Source organism: Microtus ochrogaster, unplaced genomic scaffold, assembly GCF_000317375.1.
Source record: "Microtus ochrogaster isolate Prairie Vole_2 unplaced genomic scaffold, MicOch1.0 UNK30, whole genome shotgun sequence".
In the NCBI taxonomy this organism is placed as follows: Eukaryota; Metazoa; Chordata; class Mammalia; order Rodentia; family Cricetidae; genus Microtus; species Microtus ochrogaster.
The window spans coordinates 2,434,045-2,454,391 of record NW_004949128.1 but is presented as its reverse complement, the minus strand read 5'-3'; the positions used below and the strand labels follow the sequence as shown (position 1 = coordinate 2,454,391).

The 20,347-nt window shown below is 46.8% G+C and overlaps 1 protein-coding gene across 1 annotated transcript in view; it reads right to left on the bottom strand.

Moving 5' to 3' along the window:
* Fabp6 (fatty acid binding protein 6) overlaps positions 1-2,899 on the bottom strand; it is a 5,401-nt gene extending 2,502 nt beyond the window's left edge. Inside the window, exons 1-2 of the mRNA XM_005368179.2 lie at positions 2,833-2,899; positions 958-1,133 (exon numbers count right to left, since the gene is read on the bottom strand). Of these exons, the coding sequence (XP_005368236.1) occupies positions 958-1,133; positions 2,833-2,899 (243 nt within the window). The remainder of the gene's footprint in view (positions 1-957; positions 1,134-2,832) is intronic.
* Between the last annotated feature and the right edge of the window lie 17,448 nt (positions 2,900-20,347).

Genomic DNA, 20,347 nt, shown 5'->3' with positions numbered 1-20,347 from the left:
ATAGATAGATGATAGGTAGGTAGATGATAGGTAGGTAGATGATAGGTAGATAGATAGATAGATAGATAGATAGATAGATAGATAGATAGATAGATAGATATAGGTAGGTAGGTAGGTAGGTAGGTAGATAGGTAGGTGATAGGTAGATGGATAGATAGATAGATGATAGGTGGATAGATGATAAGTAGATAGATATATGATAGGTAGATAAATAGATAGACAGAAAGACAGACAGAACAACTATTCAGTAAATAGCTGAAGTGAATTATGTTAAATACTTAGCAAATATTAGGTTTTTTTTCTTTTCTTTTTCTTTTCTTTTTTTTTTAGGAGGGGGCCAGTATTAAGACAGGGTTTTTCTGGCTGTCCTGGAACTCACTCTTGTAGATCAGACTGGCCTCGAACTCACAGAGATCTGCTTGCCTCTGCCTCCCAAGTACTAGGATTAAAGGCATGTGCCACTAGTCCCCAGCTAGCTTTTTCTTTTTGAGAAGAGGTCTCACTAGGCACAGGCAGCCTTGGCTGGCTCAGAACTCACAGAGATAGCCTGCTTCTGCCTCCTAAGTGCTGTAATTTGCAGCACGCACCATGCTCAGAAAATAGACTATTTTCATTTGTTTGAGTTCTGAGGTTGTCTGTCCGAGACAGCATCTTTCTATGTATCCTTCGCTCATCTGGAACTCACAGAGAACCTCCTGTCTCTGCCGCCTGAGTGCTGGATTAATGTCGTGTACCCCACCAACACATCAGCTCTTTGTATCTCTGTGTTGGGTTCCTTGCTAATGACAGCCATTACCCAGCAGAAGCATTAAAACACCAAGCAAGAAAGTTATTCACACAGAAAAGGCTAAGCTATAGACAGAAGCCTCAGCCTGAGGAGCAGAGAGGCCCTATCTGAAATGGAGAAACTGGTCTTTAGCCTGGGAAGACAGGAAAGGGCAGCCAGGGGCCTCTCACCTTGAACTTCTTGCCTCCCAAGGTCTGAATTTCACTTTCTTTGCCAATGGTGAACTTGTTGGTCATGATGTTGGTCCCAGAGTAAGATTGGGACCAGGTGAAGTCCTGTCCATTCTGCTGGATCTCTGTGATGATCTTTAGGTTCCGTGCCTTTGTAGTCACGTCGTCTGAAACACCTGTGCCCCATCACAAGCAAAGAGTTCACATAGGATCTACTTATCACCCTGATTTGGAGAGACAGCTTTCCTCCCCAAAGGCAGGCAAGTCTGCAGGACCAACAGAGTGTCTGAGACATAGATAGCAGACGGTTCAAATCCCAGCTCTGCCATGAGACCTGTGGCTTGAGCAGGTCACTGCCCCACTGTTTTCCATTACAAAATGGTGACAGCAAGGTCTGACCCTTAGAGCTGTTGTGTGAATTGAGTCCAATGTGGTTGTTTCTCGCACATCCCCTCACAACTATTTGGTGTTCTTCAATAACAATAAATTTTGAGGAGATGGCTCAGCAGTTAAGAACACTTGTTCTTGCAAAGGACCTGGGATCAGTTCTTAGCACCCACATGGCTGCTTACAACCATCTGTAACACGTGGTACATAGACATGTAGCAAAACACTCAAATACATAAAACAAACCTAAATGTTTAATAATAATAATAATAATAATAATAGCAAATCTTCCAACAATAATATACCAATAGAGCAGAGGCTTACAAAATCCAGAAAGTTCTGGAATAGAACTCACAACAGACCATTGCTAAAGGGCAAGCAGATAAAAAGGGGGTATATATGAGGAAGGTAAAATAACTGGATATGAGCTGGAGAGATGGCTCAGCGCTTAAGAGCACTGCCTGCTATTCCAGAGATCCTGAGTTCAGTTCCCAGCAACCACATGGTGGCTCACAACCATGTGTAGTAAGACCTGGTGTCCTCTTCTGGCCTGCAGAACACTATATACATAATGAATAAATAAATCTTAAAAAAATAAATAAATAACTTGTCACTTTACCCAAAATAGCACAGTAAGGGAAGAAAGTTTGTTGACTGACTTTGAGGATTTTCTGGTCAAACCTGGTTTCTATATTACCTCCCTGGTTATCTCTCCCTGGCAGGATATAGTGACAGCATTCAAAAGAGGGTCCTCAGTGTTAATGACCTCTGTCACTGACTTAGGTAGATCATGCCGAGGTGCCACATTAAGAATATTGGGACAACCTTTGCATGTAGCAGATGTTCAATACATTTGAGTAGGGCTAGGAATGTGTCTCAGTGGACACAATGATTGCCTCACATGCATGAAGCCCCAGGTTTGATTCCCCAGCACTCCATAAAATAAGCATGCACGTGCCTGTAATACCGGCACTTAGAGAAGCAGAAGGTTCAGAATTTTAAAGTCGTCCTCGGTTAAAAAGCGATTTTTGAGGCCAGCTTGGGCTACAGGAGACCCTGTCTCTAGTAAAAACAACAAAACACTTGACTAACTAAAGATCCAAGCTCTGCTTCTCCAGTCACAACTATGTGACTTGGAATATTAATGCGACTTGGTTGAGCCTCAAGCTCAAAATGGAGATAAGAAGGGACTAGAAATACTGAGATTCTAAGCCTTTTAAAAAAAATCAAATAATGTCTTACAGCTTCAATATCCTTAGAGACAGGACAGAATGTTCTGCAAAAGTGTGGATGGACGGACGGATGGACGGACGGACTAACAGATGAATGGATGGATGGATGGACAGACGGACAGATGGACGGGTGGGCGGGCAGACAGATGGACAGACGGACAGACAGATGGATGGATGGATGGAATTCTATCCCACTCTACCCCAAAGGTTTGGGTTCAAGCAGCCAGCCCCAGGGAAGGAACACGAAGAAACTCACCCAGGCACTTCATGAACTCGTCATAGTTCTTCTCACTCTCAAACTCAAATTTGCCACTGAAAGCCATAACGCCGGGAGAGAGCTGGCAGCAGAGAGCAGCGAGCTGAAGAAGAAGGTTGGTACTGAGGAGTCTGGAGTCTCAGCTTATAAACGCTCCCAAGGCTCAGCCCCAAAGTCACCCCACTCCTCAGACCTGCCCCTAATTAGGAGGCGTTTGTTGTTTTATGATGTGGGCAGGACACAGAGGGGCAGAGCCCCAAGGTTATTCACCCAGGAAAAACCACCTGCAATCCCACTGCCTCTCAGCAAGGTGAGGGTCAGGACAGCCACAGAGCGTGGTCATTCACCTCTCTGCTCATCCCACCCTCCATTCATCCCTGCCCTGCCCTTTCCCCAAGTTTGCCTCGTCCTTCTTTCACTTGTTCTTTTATTCACCAAGCACTGCATTGCACTGTATGTAGTGACCCAGAAGAATGAGGTGTGCATCTTTCCCAGGGAGCACCCAGGCCAACCCAGACCCAAAGCATTTATGGGCAGTGTGTAAGCTCGATGTGATCTGTGCCACTTCACACGTGGAGGTCCCAGTCTTTGGGGTGACAGCTGCCTGCTTTTCTTGTTGGTTAGCTTGTTGGGCCTCACAGAGATAGCAATGCAAAGTACCTACAAAGGCCCTCACCAGCATCTTCATCATCAGCATCTTCATCATTCCTACTGTTGAATACAAAGTTTTGGCTGGGCATTGTGACCCCTATCTATAGCCCCAGTACTTGAGAGGCTAAGGTAGGAAAATTGCCATAAGACCAAGGACAGCATGGACTGCAGAATAAGGTCCTATTTCAGAAACAAACCAAAAGCAAACAAATAAAAACTCTCCTTTTCTGGGGTCTCCTCTCTATGAGCCCCCATCATTTCTGTTCAAAGCAGAATTAGCCACAGTTGCTGACTCCCAAACTTGAGACTAAGTTATTTCTCTTTCTTTTCTCTCTCTCTCTCTCTCTCTCTCTCTCTCTCTCTCTCTCTCTCTCTCTCCCTCTCTCTCCTCCCCCACACCACCCCTCTTTTTCACACCACCACACCCCCCTTCTTTTTTTGGTTTTTTGAGACAGGGTTTCTCAGTGCGGCCTTGGCTGTCCTGGAACTTGCTCTGTAGACCAGGCTGGCCTCGAACTCACATAGATCTCTTTCTTTTGAGTGTGCATGTGCTCCTATATGCTTGTGTGTGTGTCTGTGTGCAGGTCAGAAGGCAATTTTCAGAAATGGGTTCTCTGTCTCCATCATGTGGGGCACAGAGATTGAGTTCAGGCAAAGCCCGGCAGCAAGTGCCTTTCTCTGATGAGCCATCTTACGGACCTCAGTACTTTCTAAACTGATGAAAGTCAGTTCTGCCACACACTTCACTGTTCTTCAGTCTCCAGTCCTAGAAACTGGATAATCAGCTTTTCCTTTCTCTCTTCTCTCTTCTCTCTCTCTCTCTCTCTCTCTCTCTCTCTCTCTCTCTCTCTCTCTCTATCTCTCTCCTTTCCCTTTTTGAGACAGAGTCTCAAGTAGCACAGATAGGCCTCAAACTCCCTGTGTAGTCTAGGATGACCTTAAACTCCTGATCCTCCTGCCTTGCCCTCCCAAAAGGTGGATCTTCGGGCAAACACCAATACATTTGATGTTTATATCATTTTAAATTGCTCAATGGTAGAGAGTTTGCCTAGCATGGGCATGGTCTTGGGGTCCATCCACATCACCACAATCAGTAGTCAATCACATTCTAGTCTATGTTAATTTATTTTCTCCCTGGATCTTTGGGTTATTTCCAGTCCTTTTCTATTATAATCAAGTAATTATTACTCATATCTCTCTGGGTGTGTATATCTCAGATAATAAGTTAGGACTAACTGCTAAGGATGGATCCCTAAGCAAGAAAGAGGTTCTGTGACTGGGGTAAACAGCTTCCAAGGGAAACAATAGAGCAACATGGAAGAGAGAAATACTGGGATTAAAGGGTACAGTGGGGAAGAGGGCAAAAGGGATGGGGAGAGAGCTGGGGGGAAGGTGGGAAGAACCAATCAAACTGGGATACGTATGAACACTCCATATGTTGTACAGGGCCCTTATTGTTTTGGTACAACAAATAAAAAATAAATAAAGGGATAGATTACTAAACATAATATTCCCAGAAGAAACAAGTGACAAGGTGTCACTATGTAGTCTAGGCTGGTCTTGAGCTCAGAGATTTGCCTACCTCTGACTCCCGGGTCTGGGCTTAGAGGTATATGCCACCACACCACACAAAAAAGGTCTTATATTTAAAATATACCTAGAAGGGCATTGTGGTGCGTGCTTGTAATCTTTGTACTTGGGACTAAGATTTGAGACCGAGGCAGGAGGTTTATCCAGAATTCCAGGACAGCTGGTGCTACAGAGTGAGACACTGCCTTAGAAAATAATAATAATTGATTAATTTAAGAAATAATAAAATAGGACCACCAAGCCGGGCGGTGGTGGCACTCGCCTTTAATCCCAGCACTCGGGAGGCAGAGGCAGGTGGATCTCTGTGAGTTCGAGGCCAGCCTGGTCTACAAGAGCTAGTTCCAGGACAGGAACCAAAAGCTATAGAGAAACCCTGTCTCGAAAAATCCAAAAAAAAAAAAAGGGGCCACCAAGCCTGATGGCCTGAGTTCAATCCCCAGGACCCACCTGATAGGAAGTTGCCCTTTGGCACACATGTGGTGTGGCATGGGTCCACACACACATGCGCACACACACACACACACACACACACACATACACACACACAATAAGTAAGTACAAGGTAATGATTTTTTAAGGAATAATAAATTATTTATAGCTATCACTGCCATTCAGAAAGGCTAGAATGGTTTCCATTCTCTCCCACAGCCATGTGAGAATTTCTCCTCCAGAGTAATAATAATGAAGAAATAACAATGACAGTAATAGCTAATAGGTATTGGGCCTTCTGGTTTATTTCATTCATTGATTCTTCGCAAACAAGTGTGTGAAGTTGCAAACCGAAATTCAGAGCAGCGGTGCCAGAAGACATGGGTGAGAAGCTAGCAGGACAGACCTATGGCCTCTTTAGCCCCCACTTAGCTCCCAACCCACCAACTTCTCCCAAATGAGGAGCATGACTTCTCCCAAACTGTTGCTCAGCCGCCAAGGACAGGATGGAAATGGTGAGGGGTGGAAAGGACCGAGTTGGCACCGGGGTGCCTGACTCAGATCTACCCTCTTCCCGTGGTGCATCTGACCCGCCCCTTCCATCTACCCACACCCGTATCTTTTCTCTTACTGTGGGGTTCATCTGCTTGAACATTCAGCCTCCCAGGAAGGGTAAATGAACTCCAACCGCAGGTTTTATGGGGCCATTGAACCAGTGGTGCCAATACGCCCCAGTGGAGATAAGAATGAGTCGAAGGCTACTCCTTTTGGGCACCCCAACTTCCCCCCTGGACTCTGGCTGTGTCTCAGACAGCCACCATATCCTGAGAATATGCAGAGTACGGAGTGGGGACCTGGGTCCTTGGGTCCCTGATCGAAGAGGAGGCCTGGGCTTCCTTCTGGGCCCCTTATCCACATCCTCATATGGATGTAAACTGTATTTACCAATGAAGTCTCCCAGTTTCCTGAGCCCTGGGTTCGGTGTGAGGAAATAGTGAAACACCAGACAGTGTCTAGTTTATCCCTCTTCCCCACCCCACCCCCTTTGTAGCCCTAACCTTTAACTCACCTTCCCTGTCAGGCCCTTGAACAAGCCATTTTCCCTTTCAAGATTTCTCCAAGGGCTGCAGAAATGGCTCAGATGTTAAAAGCACTGGCTGATCTTCCAGAGGTCCTGAGTTCAATTCCCAGAAACCACACGGTGGCTCACAACCATCTGTAATGGGGTCTGGTGCCCTCTTCTGGCCTATCTATACATACAGATAGACTATTGTACACATAATATATATATATATAAAGATTTCTCCTTTTTCTCTTTTGGGAATGGGGATTGTGGAGAGGAGATCTCAAGTAGTCTAGCTAGCCTCAATCTCCTAGGTGAAGATGACCTTGAACTTCTGTTTCCACCTCCCCAGTGCAGGAGCCATAACACGGGTGCTGGGATTGAACTCACGGCTTCATGCACCCTAGGCAACACGCACTCTACCAGTTGAGCTACTTCCACAGCTCAAGAAGCTCAGGAGGACTCTGCATAGCTCAGCTGTCATTCCTTTTAGCAGAGTTGACCCCACTCTCCTTGCTCATAACAACTGATGTGGAGCAAACCTCATCTTCCCAGCAACCTTCCAACTACATTCCCCCCAGCTGGGCCACCCTGATCAACTATGGAGAGACTTAGACCGAGCCCAGGATAGCCTGTAACTGACTACTTAGCCCAGTATTATGGTTTCAGTCTACAATGTCCCCAACATACTCCCTTTTTTATAATGATTTTATTTATTCTTAAGAATTTCATACAATATATTTTAATTGTATTTCTTCCCCCTCCCAAATGCTTCAAGATCCCCCCCTTACTTCCCTGCTCACCCAAACTCATGTCCTTTCTTTCTCTTAAAACAAAACAAATGCAAACCAAAAACAACAAAATCAGGGAGTCCGGTTTGTGTTACTAACTGCTCCTGGGCACAGGGACTGCCCTGGAGTGAAGCTGATACCTCAGTTTTACTCTACCGAGAACATATTTTCTCTCTCCCAGAAGCTACCAATTACAAATAGCTTCTTGGTTAAAGATGAGACTTGGAGCCCCACTTCCCGACCTCTGTGCTTAAATTTTGTATGGGTCTTTTTTTTTTTTTTTTTTTTGGTTTTTCGAGACAGGGTTTCCCGGAGTAACAGTCCTAGCCATCCTGGAACTAGCTCTTGTAGACCAGGCTGGCCTTGAACTCACAGGGATTCACCTGCCTCTGCCTCTGCCTCCCGAGTGCTGGGATTAAAGGCATGCGCCACCACCACCCACATGTGGCTTGATCTTCCACAGGGTTTGAGCATGCTGTCACAGTCTCTGTGAGCTCATATGTGCACCAGCATGTTGTGCCTGGCAAACATAGTTCTATCACCTCTGGTTCTCCCGCACGGATCCCACACAGGCTTGCATTTGAAATACCTGGACCCCAGCTTGTGGCACAATTTTGAAGGCTTTGGAATCTTAAGTGCGTGGAATCAGGATGGAGGAAGAAGGCCGCTGAGGAGAGATCTTTGAAGGTTATATTCACGACTGCTCCTGGCCTCCTTTCTCTATGCGCTGGTTTGCTCCCTGTGAGCAGCTGTGGTCACAAACTCCTGTCACTGCAGAATAAACCGCTCCCGTCTTCATGCTCTTTCCACTGTGATGGACTGAGGCCTCTGAAACCATGCGCCAGAATAACTGTATTCTAAGTTATTGATTTCTCTCATGTATTTTGTGACACTGATCAAAAAATAACTAATATACCAAGGCTAGATTCAAACTCATGATCCTCCTGCCTCAGTCTTCCCAGTGCTGGGATTACAGGCATGTGCCACCATGCTTAGTATTTGCTGTTGTTGTGTTTTATTTTGAGATTGGATCTCACTATTTAGTCCAGGCTGGCTTTGAACTCAAAACCCTCTTGGTGCCTCAGCATCCTGGGTACTGGGATTACAGGAGTGCACCACCACACCAAGACACTGTTGTTGTTGTTGTTGTTTGTTTATTTGTTTGTTTGTTGAGCTTTTAGTTTTTTGAGACAGGGTGTCTCTCTGTAGTCCTGGAACTCAATGTGTAGACCAACCTGCCCTCAAACTCAGAGATCCACCAACCTCTGCCTCCCTAGTAACTGGGATTAAAGGTGCATGCCACCACTGCCTGGCCAAGACACTGTTTTTCAATAGCCACATTGCCATTCACTGTGAAGATCCATTATTGTGCCTTAATCTATTACTATTTCAGCCAGCAATCGCAACTCCAAAGTTATTTTTACCGAATGAGGCTGCAGCCTGGCGAAATCTGTTCCCATAGGCACTGGCCCCGTCGCTGCCACAAAGGTAGCTTTAGCTGAGTCTCTATTGCTCTATTTATAAATAAGACTTGAGATTCAAAGGCTAGGGTGAAAACCTGCAAGCTCAGGCAGAGGAGCAGCTAGCTAACCCTCTGTCATTACTGGCGTCTTCCCAAGAGAGCAGCCCTGAGCTCTACCACAGCATAAAAAGCCAGGCCACTCCAGATCCGTCCCAGCCTCTTCCTGGGCGTCTGACTCTCCTGGATGCCCTCTGATACCCTATGATTACTTTCTGTCAACTAGTGCTCACTCAGCCTCCTGACCCAGGGTTAGCTTTATTTAATTAACAAAAATGCAAAGTCGGGGTTCACCGTATGATTTGATGTCCCCCCAACAATACATCACAGTTTATTTGACCAGAGTCTTAGTGCTGGACAATTGGGTTAAGAAAAGTGCATGCATGGTAAGAACAATAAAAGCGGTACTGAGGACCAGGCACCGGCACGGGCAGTATTATTTGAGGTATTGGGTGTGTGTGGCTGAACTTCTACTGGATGTTCAGGTCATTAGCTAATGGAGGTCACTAAGACCCGAAAAAGACCAAACTTCAAAGCATGAGCCTAGATGTGTATTGTACAGGGGAAGAGTCTAAGGATGTTTGGCATGGCTGTAGCCGTGTCTGAATCCCTAGCACTGTACCAAAAAAAAAAAAAAAAGCATGGTTTCTACTAAACTCACATCATATCTGCACCAAAGTCAAAAGTTGTAAATTAAGCTGTCATAAGCCGGTGACAGCCTAACTTAATGAATATTTTTTAAAGGTTTTTATTTATTATGTATACAGTGTTCTGTCTGCATATATGCCTACTCGCCAGAGAGAGCACCAGATCTCATTACAGATGGTTGTGAGCCACCATGTGGTTGCTGGGAATTAAACTCAGGACCTCAGGAAGAGCAGTCAGTGCTTTTAACCTCTGAGCCATCTCTCCAGCCCCCTAATTTAATGAATATTACTAGCTAATAAGAAAATATGGGCTGAGAGTGGTAGCACATGCCTGTAATCCCAGCACTCAAGAGGCAGAGGCAGGCAGATCTGAGAAATCAAGCACAATCTGGTGTACATACTGAGCTACAGGACCGCCAGGGCTACATAGTAAGAGCCTGCCTTAAAAAAAAACTAAAAGAAGAAGAAAGGAGATGTGGGAGAGGGGTTAGGGAGGCAGCTCAGTTGGCAGACTACTTGCCTGACATGCACAGAGCCTTGGATTTAACCCCTAGCACCACGTTAACTAGATGCAGTAGCACCTGCTGTAATCCCAGCAGTCTGGAGGTAGAGGCAAGAAGATCACAAGTTTATCTTTGACTACATAACAAACTAGAGGTAAATCTAGGCTACCTTGGAGAGAGAGAGAGAGAGAGAGAAACTATTGACCTAGTGAGAGATATGTGGGTTGGGGCTGGGGGAACCTTGATGGATAGTTCCGTAGAGATTCACAGGCTGCAGGATCTTCAAAGGCCAGCTCTTTGAGGAACATGGTAGCATTGTGTTGGAAGAGAACAGGTTGATACTGTGCAGGCCAGAGTAGTAAGACTTCCCAGATCATCAGTGTTGTGAACTACCCACCAGAGAAGACTGCTCGGACACAGGTCAAGTTGAAACCAATAGAAAGTCAATATTAGCCGGGCTGTGGTGGCGCATGCCTTTAGTCCCAGCCCTCGGGAGGCAGAGGCAGGTGGATCTCTGTAAGTTCGAGACCAACCTGGTCTACAAGAGCGAGTTTCAGGACAGGCTCCAAAACCACAGAGAAACCCTGTCTCGAAAAACCAAAAAAAAAAAAAAAAAAAGTCAATATTAGCTGGAGGCCCACTACACTGGGTAATCAAGATTCCAGTGTAGCCCTAAATGTTTCTCTGGGTGAGCTTTTAAGAACAACAACAATAAAAACAAACAAACAAAAAAACACATCTTGGGTTGACATACTTCAGTTAACAAGAACAGTTAGCCAGAAGCTGAACTACAGAAGTCAAAAGGCAAGGGGCAAGGTTAGTACATTTAGAGACTGTCTCAGAACTATGAATGTTAATGGTTAGGTCTTTGTTTTTATTTTGGCAGGTGGTACTGCCTACCTGCTGGGTTTTATGGCCTGCATGGTACTTCCATCTTGGAGTCAATTGTTCTAAGTTGGCCTGTTACAATCAACATTGAAAGAGAAGGTGGCCTAACTCCATGTCTGTAGATCCCACCCCAAGTGTGGCTACATTCAGGAGGGAGGAGAAGGAAGGGTGAAGGAGGTCTAAGGACATCCAAGTAGCCTCACCTCCAAATTCACACCGAAAGCAATCTCACAGAAAAACTGCTTGGGGCCAAAGTCAGATGCCAAAAGATCTTCCTACCCTGCCTGCAATTATCCATCACCCACTTTCCTGCCGCTGGCTAACCGTGATTAATTCCTGTGGCAGCCACAGGAATCATACCTAATGAATTTCTAATGAACTCATTTGGTGTTAATGCGGTGTGTAATTCTGCAGGACACTCATTATGGCTTAGCCTTATTAAGCCTCTAGTTATTGGGAACTACTATGGCTCCAAGCTCAGAAGCAAAGACAAGTAATTATGTAATGCAGGCAGCAAAATTATGGAAAGGATCGAACATACGGAGAATGCCAAGAAGAGGCGTGGCCGTTCCTATTTTTTCTCTTTCTTTGGAGTACCTAAAGGTCAAAATGTTTGAGGGGCATTCAAAGGACCGTGTCTCCTGAAACACCATACACACACCCCCAACCCTGTCTTCTGCTTAGTCGTGAATCTCTAACGTAAGGAAGGATGCTTTTGCATTTGAAGTGCTATTCCAAGGCTGATACCAGAGTCCACAGGGCAGTCAGAGATAGTATATCTCATCTGATCATCAGAGTGTACCATTTGCTGTTATTAAACCCCTTTGATAGATAAGGAGGTTGAGGTTCACAGAGGTGAGGTGACTGAGTTCCAGTACTCATACCCACTGGAGGCCACGTCAATTCTCTTTCCTGCTCACCTCTCATTTCTTGCTAACTATGATTTTCAAGTATGCAGACTCATTGTTCTACCTAGAGCTAACATTAAAGGTTGGAGCCCTTTCTGAGAGTTTATCCATGTGTTTTTCTTGCATTGTACATTATTCTACTTTTCTTTTGCTATAACGAAATAACAGAGGCTAGGTAACCTAAAAAGAAAGGAAGACTGCTTTGCTCATAATTTTGGATGATCAAAGTTTAAATGGCAAATGAAGTCTTACAAGGGCTTCCTGACTGTATCACGTTATGGAGTAACTTCTGTGAGAGAAAGCTCACATGGTATGAGGGTAATCTAGATGTAGGCATGGTGATACATGTCTGTAATCCAGCACTTGGAAGGCTAAGACAGGAGAATTGCCAATAGTTTCAGGCCACTCTGAACTACATAACAATATCTATCTCAAAAATATAAACAGACACCTTTAGTCCCAGCACTTGGGACTCATGTGACTTGCTTGGGCTTCCTCCCAACATGGTAGCCTCAGGATGTCTGGATTCATTCATAGATGGCTCCTTCCTAGGCTTCTTCAAGCATGGGCTCAGAAATGTCAGAGCATTGCTTCCACCACAAATGTACAAAAGGAGGATAGAAGATTTTCTTCTTGACAGATAGTGGGAGAGATACAAGACTCGTTGGCAGCCACCTTTGGAAACTACCGCTGTGAGAATTTGTACTGGACATCGGGGTAGCTGTCTGAGCGCACTGTGTGTCTGAAAGCATGCATCAAATGGGAGCATGTACATGTGCATATTTGCATGTGTGTATGCACCTGTTGGCTTAACAGGCAGGCCTGTGTGTGCATGAGTAAAGACTGTGTCAGCCTAGACACATAAGGATAGATGGGCACGTACAGGTCTCTCTGTTGTCCCAAGCTAGGGGCTTTATCGTGAGCAGAAAGAAAATGTGTGCAAGCTTAGTAGGGGAAGTTCACGGGGTTGACCCTCATTAGTAGCACTTCTTGGCCGGGATCCCTGAGAGCTAGTCTTAGATAACGAAACAAACTAATCAGCAAACTAATCATTACCGGATCTTGTCCTTCCCTAGGAGGCCTTGGGTCCCCAGCCAAGTGGAAGACCCTGCCCTTGTCGCCACCCATCAAAACCACCACACCAGCAGTAAAAACGGAGATGTCCACGTCTCTTTCATTTCCAGAGAAACTTCCAGGCCTAACAGCCAGTGGAAAAGCTTTGCCACAGTGACCCCCTTCCTGCCCCACCCATGGTGCTAGTCTTCTGGAAGAGCAGGAAGCCAGAGCTCAAGGCTGCTTGCAGGGTGAGGCCTCCTGCCTGGGGAAGGCTTCTTCTTCATTAACCACTAGTGTTTTGGGATAAGGAAATACAAGGGTGCTGGGTGTGGTCCTGCAGGCCTGCAATCCAAGTACTCGGGATCATAGGTTTGATCCTGTAGACAAGCCAGCTTGGTCTACAGAAAGAGACCCTGGCTAAATTTGGGAAAGAGAGGCAAAAAGACAATGCTTCAGCAGATAAAAGCACTCACTACCAACCCTGGTGACCTAAGTTCAATCCCCAGACCCTGCTTGGTAGAAGGAGAGAACAGACTGCCACACACTGATTCTTTTTATTTAAGAAAAAAAATAAGAGGAAGAAGAGTTCAGCATTTAAGAGCACTTGTTCTTTCAGAGGTCTAGGGTTTGATTCCCAGAACCTACCTGGTGGTTCCCAACCAATCTATAACTCCAGTAATTACAGCACTTGAGAGGCTACGGCAGAAGGACCACCTTAAGTTCAAGGCCACCCTGGGCTATATAATGGGTCCTTGTATTTAAAAAAAAAAACTGGATAAAAAGAGGAAAGGAGAGATACAATGGCAATTAGTAGCAGTGAAGTAGAGACTTGATCCTTGTGGGAAAAAGGGGGGACTTATTTTCATTTCTGAGATATGATCTCATGTAGCCCAGGCTGGTCTCAAATTTCCTATGTAGCTAAGGCTGGCCTTGTCCCTTCTTCTTAGTTCTAGGATTATAGGTGTGCACCACCATGTCTCACTTTGCCTATTCTGTAACAGCAAGAAACATGGTAGCTGGGAACACCATGCATCATTTTACTTCCATCTGTGAGTCTATCTGTAGGATCAACCAGGCAAGTGAGGAGGCTTGGTCAAAGATGGCTGGCAGAGCTTCCTCTGTGAGGGTTCTGTTAGTTCTCCCGCCCTCCCCCAACCTCTTTCTCCTTTCTACCTGAGCTGGGTTTGAGGGTCTCTCAGGTATGAAGGCTAGCCCCCTCCCCAGAGGAATCCATGGCACAAAAAGATACAATGTACCTAAGGACAGGCATTCCTGTGCTTTGGCTGGTGCCAAGATCTCTCCCCAAAAGAAGAGCCCAGAGGGGGCATTCTGTTTTCTGTGGCCTCTGCCCACAAGGAGAACATTCAGCCTAAGAGTTCAAAGATGGGGGATCTATCGCAGTTCTGACACCTCAGCTGGGCAGGTGGCCTGGTCTAGAGACTAACTCCAGGCTCAGCTCTAAGCATTCACATGTGTCCCTCACAGCCCTAACACACTGAGCCTGGAGTTTAAGCAACCTGCCCAAGCTCATTAAACAGCGGAATGAGGATTTCAACCTGTTTTACACCGTATTTCACTTTGGGCTGGATCCTCAGTTTATTTCTCAGTGAGGCAAAGCTGTCCCCATTTTTCCTCAGCTTTCCAAATCTCAAGAAATGAGGTGTGGGGTGGCCACTCAGTGGAATGTGGAGCCCTTGGGTAAGAAGAGCAGTTCTCCCTTCGGTTCCTCCTAGGCAGGCTTCCCAGGAAGCATCATGGCTTTCTGGCTTTGGGGAGATTCAGATTAAACTGTGAACTCCCTGGTGGGCAGAGAGGTCCCGCTGTGGCGTATCTCTATCTCTGTCCCAGCTACGTCTGACCCTAGGGCTAATCACAGGGTGGGGCCAACCTACCTGGGCCACAGAGATTGAGGAAAACCCTGGAGAGAGCAGAGAGAAAGACTGGAGACAGCAAGGAAGAAAGAGGAGAGAGGAAGGAAAGGCCTCAGAAGCTAAACTAGCAAAACGTCCCAGGCAGCTGGCAGCCCTGCAGACAGATGCTGTGAGTTGGAGCCCCCTCTAGTGGTCACCTGGCTGGGGAAGGTGTGAGCCTGGTGGACCTGCTAAGGGTAAGAGGACCATATACTACCCCAGGGAAGCCAGCTGGTAATAGCAACAACCAGATCCCCACAAACGAGCCATAAAGACAGCCGGCAGGAGGAAAGTGCCCTTCTCAGTGTCACACGGAGAGGTGTAAAGAGTCCCCAAGCTTCCTTGACCTGGGACTTCTTCTCATTTGCTTGGAATGACTTCTCCCCTCCTTCACACCCATATCACTGCCTTACTCCACAGAGCAAGATGTGACAATGTGACACTGTGTCAGCGCCATACAGAGCCAAAACACCAAAGATCTCTGGAGACCATCAAGGTGCTTGTTCGTTTGTCTACTCAATAAATACACGCTGAATGTCCACTCTGTGGTGTGTGTGTGTCAAACTGCAGGCCCTGAGGGCACAGTGAAGACAGGCAAGAGCTAGGTTCTGAAGGCAGGGTGGGGGCAGCCTAGGCTATGCAGCGACTCCCTGTGAGACCCTGTCCAAAACAAAAGGAGGGGGTACTGGGGAGCCAGGTGTGTTGGTACAGGTCAGTAATCCCAGAACTCAGGAGTAGGAGCAGGAGGATCAGTAGTTCAAAGTCAGCCTTGGCAAAACAAGACCTTGTTTCAAAAGAGCAGTGGTGATATATACCTGTAACCCCAGAAGCAGGAAGGTTAAATTGGGCCATATAGCAAGAGCCTGATCATGCAATCAAAAGACTAGGGGTCGACTTCCTGTTGCCTCTAAGTCAAGATGTAGCACCACTGTCTGTCTGCATGCTGCCATGCTCCCCTTTACGATAACGGACTGGACCTCTGAAACTACCGCTGGGGATGCCTGAGAAGTCTGAACCAGGATAAAAGTCAGAGCTCCAGACCTGGGGAGGACGACAAGCGCTTCAGGTTTCCAGGACAAATGCTGAGCAGCAAAGGCTACACATGTACTGCGTATTCACTTGGGCTGGCAAGATGACTATGGGATAAGGACAGAAGTCACGGAGCTCGACAACCTGAGTTTGACCCTCATGACCCACATGGAACAAAGAGAACTGAACCCTGAAATTTGTCCTCTGACCTCCACATGGAGCAGTGGGACACATGCACCACACCCCATAAAAAAAATCAATAAATAAAATGTAATGGAATTTAAAAGTAAAATAGGAAGGAAAAAAAAGACTAGGGATGGCTCTCAATGGTAGAGTATTTGCCCAGTGCTCAGGGCCTAGCCTAAGTTCCCAGTAAGCAGGAGTACAATGGAAGGTGCACACATACTTGAAAGGGTCACATTCGGATTGGGAGGGGGGAAGGACGTGGTCTAACAAAGAAAGTTTGTATGGACACCATGTGGGGAGGATGCAGACAGGGGGCGAGTAGAGGGGGTTCAGGCATCAGAAGCTGGGGCAGTGGGAGCGTAGCATGGTGAGTGGGGTTGGAGCTTGATAGCAAAAGAAAACCGAGATCAGCTATAGGGAGGATTGTGGACTGTGCACGGCAGGGCTTTGGATTTGCTGCTGAGGACTGAGTCAGCCATCCTACAGCTTTGGGGGTAGAGATGTCCTATGCAGATTTACACCAACTGACTGTCTGATTAGTTGACCGATTCCTGAATAGGCATGGTTAGCCTGGAATTCACTGTGTAGGCCAAGTTGACCTTGAACTTTGGGGCCTTCCTGCCTCTGCTTCCCAAGAGTCAAGCATTGTGCATACTTGTTTGTTTGCTTTCTTTTTAGAGAAACTCCTCTATAGCCCAAGCTGGGCCTGTACCATGATATAGTCAAGGATGACCTTGAATTCCTAATCCTCTTGCAACTACCTTGCAAGTTCTTTATGATGGTTTTCGCCCCTAAGGTCTGATCATTTACTTGTTACATTTAAAGATTTGTTATTTATTTTTGGCTGGACTCAAACTTAGAAGTAGAAGAATTCGCTCAGCGGGGACATACTACATAAATCTCTTAGCAATCTGTTCCTGGAGGTTTTCTTTGGCTTCCTTCATTCTCTTGGCCAAAAGTTTAGCATATTCTGCAGCCTCCTCCTTATTTTTCTTGGTGCATTGATTCTTCAGAGCAATAGTCCAGTGTTTGTGTTGCAGGACAGATGGAATAACAAGACACTGAGTCTTGGGTAGTTTGGTCCTGTGCTTCTTCCTTTCTTGGTTTAAGGGCTTTCTGATTATCATTTTGATGGGTCTCACCTTCTTTAGAGAGGTTGAAAAGCTTTTGGATTTTGCTAGCTGTTTTGGTCCCCGACCTCTGAGGCATAGTAGCATATGTCAGTTAAGGAAAAATCCTTCTCTCCCTGTAATGGGAAAATTGGGCATTTTCCCCGAGGGGCAGTAGCAGGCCCCTGTGGGTAGGAGACCACAGTGGGCCAGAGGGGCAACCAGTCTCACCACCTGAGGCTTCTGTGGGTCCCAGGTGAATGGAACATGGCGGGTGACTCCCACTAGGAGCCACGGTGGATGAGAGACAGAGATGGATAGGCACACAATGCAGAGTGAGTGGGTATTTATTTATTTAGTGGGCTATGGAGGGGAAAGAGGAAAAGGGAAGAAGGGGGAAGAGCAGAGAGAGGCAAAGAGAGAGAGAGAGAAACAGGGAGAAAGGGGAAGGGGGTGAGAGGAGAGGAGAAACTACCTCTTCGACATGGAAAAGAGAGAAGTCAGGCTGGAAGCAGAAGGAAGATCCTACCTTTTTGAGGGGGGAGTGGGCAGAGCTTGTCTCTTAAAGGGACAGAACAGACCATTACACTCCCCCCCCCCGTTTTTTCACAATAATCAAGTTGAGAACACTCAGATTGGCATCTATAATATTACAGACTTAACACTCCCTCTCTCCAGTTCTCTTCGTCTATAACAAAGATGCGCCTGACTCAACAGCAGGCATACTCTGTGTGGGTCAAGATACCTAGTTCATGAGGAAACCTTTTATGTTGTTCCCACGTGACCCTTCCACTCTTCACCCAGAGCATCAGCAGCTACTTCTGTAGCCATGTGTTTAGTACAGAGCTTAGAGTCATCATCCACTTCCATGAGTTCCTGACAGCTGGCAGCTAGAAAGGAGATGCACAGCTGCATCTTAACAGGGCTCATCACCTAGGAGGTGCCATGAAAAAGAGCTGATTCCCATTTTTACGGGGTTCTTCCATCTGCTTTGTGGAGAATAAAGGCTATAACGAGTGAAGGGGAGAGCAGGAAAACCAATGAGGCTCTGTGATCAGGAGTCAAATCTTAAGGTTTTTTTTGTTGTTTTGTTTTTAAAGGAAAGAGTTACTTTGGCTCCCTGTTGGAGTAGACACAGCCTGTGGTGCTGGGGAAAGTATGACAGCAAGAGTTTGAGGCTGAGACAACTAGTTACATTGTGTCTAAAGAGAGGTGAATGCTGATGCTCCCTAGTGAATTTAAGAAGCCAGGTGGAGGCTGGGCAAGGTGGCCTTTAATCCCAGTCCTTGAGAGGCAGAGGTGGGCAGATCTCTGTGAGTTTAAGGCTAGTCTGGTCTACAAAGTAAGTTCTAAGACAGTCAGGGCTGTTTCACGGGGAAGCCTTGTCTCAAAATAAAAAACAAAACAAAACACACACACACACACACACACACACACACACACACACACACACACAAACAAGGTAGCCAGGACCTGCAGGGGAGTGTTTGAATGTAGGGGAGCACGGAACAGACTAGGTGATTTCCGTTCCTACTCTCAGTGGTGGTGGTGGTGGGGGGGGGGAACACCACTCAGCATCTCCCAGGTCACTAAGAGGAGGAAGAAGTGCGCAGGGTTCTGGCAGGAGGGAATGGAAACCCACAAGGCTAGAACTTGTGAATGTTCAGGATGTGCAGACCCAGGGACCCTCATACAGCTCTCCCTTTGTCTGCTACCGTGCTCCCTACACCCACCCCCTCTCTCCTCTTCCTCCCTTCCATTCTTCCCTCTGCAGCTACACACACACACACACACACACACACACACACACACACACACGCTCTGGGGGGGGGCCTTATCAAGAGGAAGGCAGATGGAGGAACTGCTGTTTCTATGTCATGTCCGAAGCTCCCTGCCTTCCACATTCCTCCCTGCTTACTGCAGAGCTCCTCCCCAAACCCACGGTTCACAATGGGAGGCCAATTTGTCTCCCTGGGACCTCTGGCAATTTCTGGAAACATTCGTAGTTGTCATATTGAGAAGCAATCGGTCTGGCACGAAATGGGGCTGTGGGCATCAAGCCTGCACTGGGCGGGCCCTCAGGACACAGAATGTCAACAATGCTGAGGCTGAGACCCAGCCCCAGGCTCTGCTGTCACAGCTGGCAGAGGCTGTGTTCCCAGAGGTTCTGCTGCCAGCATGTAGCCATTTCTCAATGGGAGCTGCACGTCCATGCTGTCTTTCGGTGTGAAGTAGGCAGATGTATTCTCCCTAAGGTCCCCCCAGACAGGGAGAGGGCTGGAGCCTGGGTTTGTAAAGTCTGTGCTTTAGCTGGCTTCTCTCTAGTGAAACGGCTTTTGCGGCTTGTGTCACTGCTCTTAGCGAAGGGACATGCTGCGTCAAGCTATGTGTGTCTTCCTGGCGAGTGCAGTGTGCATAGAAGATAAGAACTGCCTGGGCTGAGGCAGTGTGGGCAGACCTCTGAGATCATCTGTGAGCTCTGGAAAAACCACTCCACAGGGCTGCATAATGGAACACAGCACAGGGCTAGGGGATGCCACTCCTACAGGCTACCTTATGGGGCTAGTTAAGGATTAGGATGGGGGAAGCATCAGGTTTTGTCTTGGGAGTGAACACATATTGCTTAGTACAAATCTCGGTTTGCTTTCTGTTGCTGGGATAAAAACACTGACCAAAAGCATCTCTGGGGAGGAAAGGGATTTACTTGGCTTCCAGGGTATAGCTCAAGAGAAGCTGAGGCAGGAACCAAAGCAGAGACCATGATGGAGTGCTACTGCCTCCTGGCTTGTTCTTCATGGCTCACTCAGCCTGGTCCTCCTGCCTAGGGGTGGTACTCTCCTCAGTGGGCCAAGTCATAACACATCTATCATTAATCAATACCACAAGCAGGAGGCCAGCCCAGGGGACTTCTTCATAGCTGTTCTGTTCTAAGGAGGAGGAAAAAGAGGAAGATGAGGAGAAGAAGAAATGACCCATTTCAGCCTCCTGAAATGTGTACCATCACTAGCCTAACTAAAAAAGAATTAAAAGTAACAAGAGAAAGGATCGGTATGGGGCTTTTAGATGGAGAGGTAGCCAGGCTAGCAAACATACTGAGACAGGCCTGGGACCAGGGGGAGGCGCTCTGTCTCTCATGTCTTTTCCGGACTTCAGAATTCAGTGTATTTGTTCATTCTGTCCACACATACTCAAGCCTACTACGCGCCTAATTGCACTGGGCCTGAACAGAATCCTGC